The sequence below is a fragment of the Serinus canaria genome, chromosome 10 (genome assembly GCF_022539315.1).
Source record: "Serinus canaria isolate serCan28SL12 chromosome 10, serCan2020, whole genome shotgun sequence".
Classification (NCBI taxonomy): Eukaryota; Metazoa; Chordata; class Aves; order Passeriformes; family Fringillidae; genus Serinus; species Serinus canaria.
Genome location: NC_066324.1, coordinates 2,939,797 through 2,948,661, shown reverse-complemented (window position 1 = coordinate 2,948,661; position 8,865 = coordinate 2,939,797). Strand labels below are relative to the sequence as shown.

Here is an 8,865-nt window from a genome sequence, read left to right as displayed (position 1 = left end):
GGTCACGACTCCAAGGCTGCCAGAGCTCAAGAAGCGTTCGGACAACGCTCTGAGGCCCCGGAGGGGATTATTGGGGTGTCCTGCGCAGGGCTATAGGCTGGACTCGATGATTCTTTTGGGTCCCTTCCAGCTCAGGTTCGCCGGTAATTCTATAATTCTATGACGATGGCGGCGCCCCCTCAACGCTGAGCCCGGCCCGGCCGGGGGGGCGGGTCCCGCTGCGTCATCGCCGCGCGCGGCGGGAGCCCCGCGATGCGGGCCCGGGTGCTGCGCGCCTGCAGCGAGGGCGTGAGGGCGGCAGGCCCGCCATGGCGGGTCCTGTTCTTCGGCACCGACCGCTTCGCCGTGACCACCCTGCGAGCCCTGCGGGCCGCCGGGTACCGCCCGGGCACGGGGGAGAGGGGTCTGAGGGGAGACAGGGCTGGGAGAGAGGGGCAGAGGGGACACGGGGACGTGAGGAAGGAGCCTTGGGGGGGAGATGGACCCTGAGGGGCGCGGAGCCTGAGGGGACACGGCAGCGGCTGGGGAGGGTGAGAGAGGGGTGGGCACCGAGCGGTGGGAGATGAGGGCTGGTGATGAGGCTCAGAGGTTAGTGAGGGATGAGGTGGAGTGACGCCGGAGGGACCATGGGTTGGGCAGGGAGGATGTCAGAAAAGGGAGGGGGAAGGAGCCTGAGCGTGAGACAGGGGCCAGGATAATAGAGGCTGAGGAAATTGGCACAGGGGCACAGCGAGGGGTGGAGGTGACCCAGCCCTCGCCTCAGTCTGCCTTAAACACCGTGTCCACCCCAGGGAGCCCAGCGAGGACTCGCTCGTGTCCCGGCTGGAGGTGGTGACCCTGCCCTCCCGCCTGCCCCGGGACTTGCCCGTCAGGAGCTGTGCCAGGGAGCTCCAGCTGCCTGTGCACGAGTGGCCACACACGGGACCGGCGGGGCAGTTTGATGTGGGTGTGGTGGCATCTTTTGGACGTCTTCTAAGCGAGGAGCTCATTCTGCAGTTCCCATAGTAAGTGTGAGGACAGGACATCTGTCACTGCTTTGTTAGCAATGCTGTGCTCTTGTTTTGGGACAGCATCTGTGGCTTGCAGTAAGTGAGGTCAGCATCCCTGGGTTCATATGCTTAGCCTGAGCCTTACTGCTGTCATGGTGAAATTCAGTGTTCTTTGACACATGGGTGTAAATTTATGCGAATATCCAGCAGTAGGTGAGGTCAGCATCCCTGGGTTCATTAGCTTAGCCTGAGCCCTATTGCTACCATTGTGAAATTCAGTGTTCTTTGACACATGGGTGTAAATTTATGCGAATATCCAGCAGAAGGTTTGCCTTTATTCTTCACATCTCTTTCTGTGTTCGCTGAGAAACTCAAGTTTATATAGTGTGAATTTTCCTTCAAGTGCATATTTAAAGCAGTAACACTTGAGAACAAATGAGCAGATGTTCACTGTAATATATGTTGAACTCCATTTACGTATGTTTTAGGTACCATTCCTGTTCTAATTTTGAATATTTCATTCCAGTGGGGTGCTGAATGTCCATCCCAGCTGTCTCCCACGATGGCGTGGTCCTGCACCCATAGTCCACACAGTGCTTCACGGTGATAAGGTGACTGGGGTGACAATTATGGAGATAAGACCAAAAAGGTAGGTTTGGTGTCCTTTGCAGACGACTCATTGTTCCTGTTGCCTCTCAGGGTTTTAAATAATCACTGCTGAAGTCATCATTTAACTCATTCTACATAACCACAATTTTTTAAATGTATGTAATTAAAGTTTTAAACACTTAAAAAAGTTCATTTAACTATATGAGATTTACCATAATTACAGTATTTTAATAAGTGTGCAATTAGCACTTCAGGCCTGTTCTCTAATTCTTAGCATTGTCACAGGGAATAAACAGAGAACAGTCACACAGCTTTATCAATAGGCTTGATATGACAAGACAGAAAAGATCTGGTTTTTAGACTTCAGAATCCCCTTTAATGTCCTGTAAGTGGACAGAAGACAAGAAATTGCCTGTCTAGGCAAGGAAGATTATATGTTTTAGTTTCAGCCCAAGCTCTGGCTTAAAAGGCTTGTGGAAGTACGTTATTTAGTTACCTTTCTTTCTTAGATGCTTGTCTAATGATAGATCTCAGGAAAGTGGGAAGCAAATTTCATCTTAAGAATTTCAGGTTGTTTCTTTTTAGATCTCATGTTCTGAACTGTAAATTGTGTGTTCATATCAGTCTCAGCTTGCTGAGGAGAATCTTCTGCCAAGATTGGTATTCTCTTCTTTGTGCTGTCTTGTGAACCAAACGTTTGATAATGTGAAATGACATCTGAAAAAAAACTTTTAGGGGATAGAAAAGGATAATTAGCAACTGAGCTAATGTATTGAATGCAGACTTTTGAACTGCTAATTAAGCTTCAGCTTATCCAGTAAGGTTGTTTGTTTTCTACCTTGCAGGTTTGATGTAGGTCCAATTATTAAGCAGGAGGAGGTTGCTGTTCCTCCCCACTGCACGGCACAGGAGCTGGAAGGGATGTTGGCAAAGATAGGTGCAAACATGGTAAAGTCCTGCCAGCTGTGTCACTTCTGACTGGCACTTTGCTTTTAATGTGTGCAAACAGAATTCTTACTAATCTTGTTCTGAGCTGGCTACAAGTTTAGGAGGAGGATGATGTGAACCTTGGTGTTTGTGAGCACTTTGCCTTGCTGTGATGAGAGCTCAGTGGTCTGTGATCAGGTGTCAGTGTCAATCCTGTGTGTTGCTGTTGTGTTTCTTTTCAGTGGAAAACCCAAATGCTGTCTGTGGAAACATTGCAGATTCTTTCATTTAAATTAATGTCTGCTTTTTTATTTGAATAGCCAGCGTTTGTTCTCTTCTGGGATTAATATCAGGGAAGAGATCATCCATAAAAAAATAATTGCGTTTTTTCGTTGTGATTCAGTGGAAAGGATGTCTTTACTGTCTCTGTATCAAGGATACACATTTTCTGAATATACAGAGACAATTTTCTAAAAGCTCACAGGACAGTTTTACTGTTGAAAAATTAAGTTTTACTTTGTTTATTATTGATTAAACTTAGCTTGACTAATGCTCTGTACAAAATTTAATTTTGCAGCTGTTAGCAGTTTTGAAGAACTTGCCTGAAAGTTTAAAAAATAAAAAAGAGCAGCCAAAAGAAGGAGTAACATTTGGTAGGTACACATTGTTTTTAATGTGACTTGTTTATTTTTTCCTTTATCAGGAGAAAAATTGAAGTTTTCTGCCACGCTGGGTTGTATTTTTTTAGATTAATTTCTCAGTGTGCTCTCTTCACTGCATTTTGTGGCTTAAAAATGTCATACAGGAGAAAAATGCTTCCGAATTCTTCAGACGTAGTACATTTTTTTTTCCCAGTTACTTGTAAAATATCAAAATCACTGTTGATGTCACAAGATCTGAGTTTGTTATTCTTCATTGTTGTAATGCAGACAGAAGGGTTAGAACTGTACTTAAAAACATGATACAAGTTTGCAGTGCAATGGGTAAATGAAGAGAACAACTGAGAGTAAAAAATAATCCAAATTGAGGTGTTTACAAAATATTTTCTCCAGTTTTTGTCTGAGCTGCCTTGGCTGGATGGTAGACCCACTACTGGTCAGGAAAACCTGAGGTTTAAAATAGGATAAAGTAGTACAGCTGTTTGCTAAAAGATGCAAAGCAAAATAGCTCTTTTAATTCCTCTTTTCCCCACAGCTCCTAAAATCTCTATAGCGAAGAGTTGTATAAAATGGGAGGAGCAAACAGCTGCACAAATAATTCAGCTGCATCGTGCAATAGGAAGTATGGTGAGACGGGATTTTTTGGAACCCTTTTCTGTCCTATAGCATGACTGAGTTTGGTGTAGATATTTTAACTAATCACTATATCTCAATTTTAGTTATTTTAGCCTCTGTAACCTTGCATGTGTTCGAAAGTCCTGGTAGTTTGTCATTAGAGGTGAAATTAATGTGCAGGAGAATTTTTATGGACTTGATCCCAAGTGTGAAATCAGCTCAAAAATGTTATATTGTTTCCTTAGCTCTGAGATTTTCCCTGATGTATTTGAGGAGGTTTTGGAATGCTGCAGTGACATCTCTGCATGGCAGTAAACAGTGCAAACAGCCAAAGTGAGGAGCTGTTGTAGCTAATTGCTTAAGTAATTTCTGCATAGGCTAATGGTTTGAATTGAAGAAGGGTAAGCAAAACTGAGTCTGATAAGGAAAATCTCCTATCTAGACATACAGCTAAATTTTCCCTTAATGTAATTATCACAGGTATGTTGCCTGAGGAAAAAATAGCCTGGAAATCTGAAAACATTCTGAATGTGTAATCTGTTTCTGTTTCCAGTTTCCTTTGCAGACACTCTGGAAGGGTACTACCATTAAACTCCTGGATTTTGTGGAAGTGGATAATATCCCTGGTTTTTCTGGTATTTACTCTTAAATTATTAAAATTTTTAAACCATTTTCTTTAAGAATCTGAGTGCCATGTGGGCCAAGGTGTGTGACTGATCAGGGCTTAGTGAGTGTTCATGGATCAGATATGGAGTAGTGCCAGAGAATGACTGTTCTGATTGTTTCTGTTCATTTGGTTATAATAAAACACAGAATACAATAAAATATTTTTCAGCAAAATAGTGACTCAAGATGGTTATCATGTTTCAAAGGAAAAGAAGTGGTTCAAACCTTTCCTGTAGTTTTTGGCATAAAAATGCAGGATGATCTTTCTTTGCTTTTAGATCAAATACAAAATGACTGTGAAGTTGTTCCTGGTTCAGTGCTGTTCCATAAAATGTCCCAAACATTGATAGCTCGCTGCAAGGTAGGCTTTCCCTATTTGTTTTATATTCACTGCCCTAAAGATGAGGTTTTTAGTATTTGTGTGGTGCATAACTTTTGTCTTAATTGTCCATTGCTAGTCTCTGTACTAGTTTAGATCAGCACAAGATGTTTTCTTTAAAAAAGAAAAAAGTTACTTTAACTTTTAATTTCCATTAATAGGCTTTGCATATTTGCAAGCAAGAATTCGACTTGTTAGCCTGTTAACATTGAATAAAATGTGTGCTGTAAGCCAGCCTAGGGGAGCTAAAGATAGCTTTAAACATGGAAGAAGCTTACTGCCTTTTTTTGTTTGTTTTTGTTTTTAGGAAGGCTGGGTTGGAATCAAAACAGTCGTTTTAAAGAAGAAGCTTACAGCAGTTGACTTCTACAATGGATATATGCACTCTTGGTTCCAGCAGAATCCAAGAACATTTCATTGGGAATGCAGATTTCAAACACTCAAACTTAGCATGGCAAAAAAGACTCTGAAAGAGAGGGGAATATTGGCACAGGATATAAAGCAGTAAATGTATTTTTTAATGTCTGTAAGTTAATATAAAATATTTCAAAGCCCACCTATTACATTTAACTTAAGAGATTTCTTCCCATGGTGTTTGATCTTATTGTCATCTACATGTTTTCATGGTGGTTTCCTGAAGATGCTTCTTCTCTTTCCCCATTAAGGAAGAGAATCTCCATGAGTGCTGTAGATATTGAATAAATCCCTGTTTCTACTTTTGAGAAATAAATTTATTTTTATACAACATTTTCAGGGTTTTTTTGGGGACTTTGGTATAATTTTCTTCAGGCATAAGTTTTGGACAATTTAATCTGGAAATACTAAAATCCAGTGAGCTTTTTAATGCTGACTGAGACTTAGACTGTCTAGTTTGATATTCTTGTGGTTCCTCAAATTCTCTTTGTATCCCTGCATTGAGGCGAATAATTTAGCTGGGAACATAAGAGAATCTTTTCCTGTCCATAATGATTTTCTTCCCTCCCCTTTTTGTTTTCATATCCTGAGATACATCCCATTTAAAATTTTTGTGCCCTTCATCCAGAAAATTTATGTTCTACTATTTCACTTTCTGATGGGAGAGGTTTTTACCTGATGATGAATTAATCTAATCCAAGATTTTCCTCAATCTGTCTTTGCTTAATGGCATATACAAGGAGTATTTCATGTCAAGAACCCCAAAACTTGTGATTCTTACACTTTCTTGTCTTAGAAGAGGTAATGTAGCACTGAGCATAACAGCAGAGCAAAGACTGGCTGTATCTTAGGAGCTGTTCTAATATTTGCTAGCTTTTTCCTGCTTTTCTGAGTTCTACTGAAGTAAAAGCAAAAAATCTAGAAAAATGTCATATCACAAGGATTAAAATGTTTCTGAAGAAGCATCTGTTAGAGCAGCTGCTGCAGTATTTTTCTTCTACTGCCATTAGATCATCAATTAATTGCCTCTGACAGGTTTTCCAAAACACATGGTCCTCCAAGAAATCCAAGCCTATGAATCAGAGTCAAAAACTGGAAACAACAGCAAGGTGGAAGTCAGGCTCCTGTAGAGAATTCCTGTTGTTCTTGACCGCAGACTCTGCAGTTTGTGCTGCAGAAATTCTAAATCTGGCAAGTTTACTTCCAAGAAAATTATGTATTTTGGTGTTTTGCTCCCTGCTACCTTTTGCAAGTGCAAGTTGTGGAGTCACTTTGTTTTTATTCTGTTCAGATCAGTCTGGAAATGTTAGTAACCACTTTATGCCAATAGAAGGGTGGGTGGATCAGTGAGTTTTCTGTGGATCTGTGGGGATAGTGGGTAGCTTGGAGAGTTTTATGGGGCCTGCTACCTCACTGTATGGCAAAACCCCACCACCACAATTTAGAGATAATTTAAAGCACTAATGATAAAAGAGTTTTGGACTTAAGTGTTTTAGTTAATTGGGACTCATAAATTTTAGTGTTTTAGGAGATATTCCAGGTGCTTAGGCACTGGAAAACTAGTTCTTGTTCATTATAACCTGAGCAAAATGAACAGCAAAGCATGACTCCCACAGAAAGAATCCAGTGACAAAAGTTCAGGCAAAAGAGTCCAGGTTAAAGTCTTTCAGATACCAAACTGTTAAATCAATAGCTTCTTCCTAGCAGTGACAGGAGGAAAATTCTTTTAACTCCTTTGTGTATCTCTCATCCTCAGTTTTAGGTCACGTCCAGTGTGAGACCTATCTGGCTCTCACTAAAGCATAAAGCAACAGGAAGAGTTTGCCTGTGTTTTTGGGAAGTTTAAGGTGGCATGTGCCCAGAATCCCTGTAGATGGAGCTCGCTGCATCCCTTTTGGGTGAAAACCAAGGACAGCTGGACAGAAGATGGTGAAAATCTGGTACAGAACGCCTTCAGTTAGTTGTTTAATAGTGAATAATGTCTAAACCATATTTCAGGATCCCATGTACTTGTAATTTAATCTTTTGATCTGTGCAGAGTTTGCTATAAGGCTTCTTTTGCTTTCTGTGTGAGAGGTTATAAAAGATTAGGCCATTCTGAGTTGTCTAATAGCTAATGTCCTAGCTCTGAATGTGCACAACTTTACCCAAGTCATTTTATGGAACAAAAGAAGGTAACATTAATTTATTTTTTTTTATGGAGAAAGTCTTTGGCATGCTATTTTTGGCATGGTAGAGAAGTTTTAAATGGAATTGGTGTTCCCCAGGCAGCTGTTAGCCAAAATGTCTCTGGAAACTTTGCTTTCACCTGGCTCTGCAGGGATTTAACTCAGTAAGTAATGAAAATCTGATTATTTTTGCAGAACAGACAAAACAAAAATGGGGCATTCACTGATGAGGTGTGGAATAGCGTGTCAGGGTTGACTCTGGAACACAGACACAGTGATTCGATCCCTGGTACCACTGATGGGGTTGAGTACAGCTACCCTGGCCATTGGAACGGGATCTTAGCAAAATAAAACAGCTGTCCTCCTCTCAGAGGAGAGAGGGAAAGCAATAGAGGTATTCACAGACCCAGTGTCCACTATGCTCAGTTTAATATCACTGGGACCAAATTACTGGCAGAACTGCAAAATATTTGGGCACCAGAAGGGCTCTGGTGTTGGATAGGGATGATTTCATCATGGATTTCAAATAAATGTTAGTAGAGGGAGTGATATTTCCTAGGATGCTGTTGACTCACAATTAGATGCATCTGTTTCATGTTCCGCAACCTTACTACTCCCCCTGCTTCCTAGGAAATCTCTTTATTCCTGCTTTTTAAATACATTACAAATAAACAAAAAGTATAAGTGACTAATCAGAGAAGTACTTGAGCCTTTTTATAAAGTTGTTTGCAAAATCCCCCAATAATTTGCTGGTTGAGGCCAGACAAGAATCTCTCTCCTTTTGTTTATCCTATCTGCTAGTGTCCTGAGAGCTTCTGGGAAGCAATAGTTTCCTTCAAAAACAGGAGGGATAGGTCACTGGATTTATCTGCGGATTGGAAACTAAGTGACCTTAATGGGAGATGCTTTGCCATTAGCCACAAACCTGCCGATGTTTAGGAGCCAGGTCTTCTTCTTCAGCCTGTTCCTCAAGGTTGGTGGTCCAAAGGCTAAGGCCAAGGGAGGAGCTGAGTCCCAGCCTTCCTGCATTCCTCCAGCTGATGCTCTCCGATATGTGGGAGTGTGCGTTGGGTTTCAGGCTGCAGAAAAGACACTGCCATACACTGACCATAAATACAAGCTGGAGGAGTCAGAACTGACAGTGAACTGTAACATAAAATTTGTGTGAGTAGCAGATGCCAGGACCCTGCAGTAGCTTTGCTCCTATATAAGCTTTTTGTAATGTATTTGGGACGGTGGCTCATCAGTAATGGTGAAGTGTTAGCACTGAGTGGGAATTATGTCATGGTTGTTTTCTGTTGGTAGTGCTTAAGCACCCGTGATGGAAACCTCTGTCTTGCTCTGCGTCCAACGCAGTCAGCCAGAAGCCTCCTGGGAGAGCTCAGGGACTCAGTGAGTGCACAGATTAGTTTGTTCCTCCAAGTCAGTGCTAAGCTGCG

At 41.8% G+C, this 8,865-nt stretch overlaps 1 protein-coding gene across 2 annotated transcripts in view; it reads left to right on the top strand.

The window, feature by feature from the left end:
* The first annotated feature begins 244 nt into the window (after positions 1-244).
* MTFMT (mitochondrial methionyl-tRNA formyltransferase) overlaps positions 245-8,865 on the top strand; it is a 431,560-nt gene continuing 422,939 nt past the window's right edge. Inside the window, exons 1-9 of one of the 2 annotated variants that reach the window (XM_050978257.1) lie at positions 245-377; positions 792-1,004; positions 1,516-1,638; positions 2,444-2,546; positions 3,103-3,178; positions 3,720-3,811; positions 4,353-4,434; positions 4,744-4,826; positions 5,152-5,591. In XM_050978257.1, coding sequence (XP_050834214.1) covers positions 253-377; positions 792-1,004; positions 1,516-1,638; positions 2,444-2,546; positions 3,103-3,178; positions 3,720-3,811; positions 4,353-4,434; positions 4,744-4,826; positions 5,152-5,352 — 1,098 coding nt within the window. In that variant the 5' untranslated portion in view covers positions 245-252 and the 3' untranslated portion in view covers positions 5,353-5,591. Of the gene's footprint in view, positions 378-791; positions 1,005-1,515; positions 1,639-2,443; positions 2,547-3,102; positions 3,179-3,719; positions 3,812-4,352; positions 4,435-4,743; positions 4,827-5,151; positions 5,592-8,865 lie in introns of those variants that run through there. The other variant, XM_050978258.1, reaches the window with a different exon arrangement.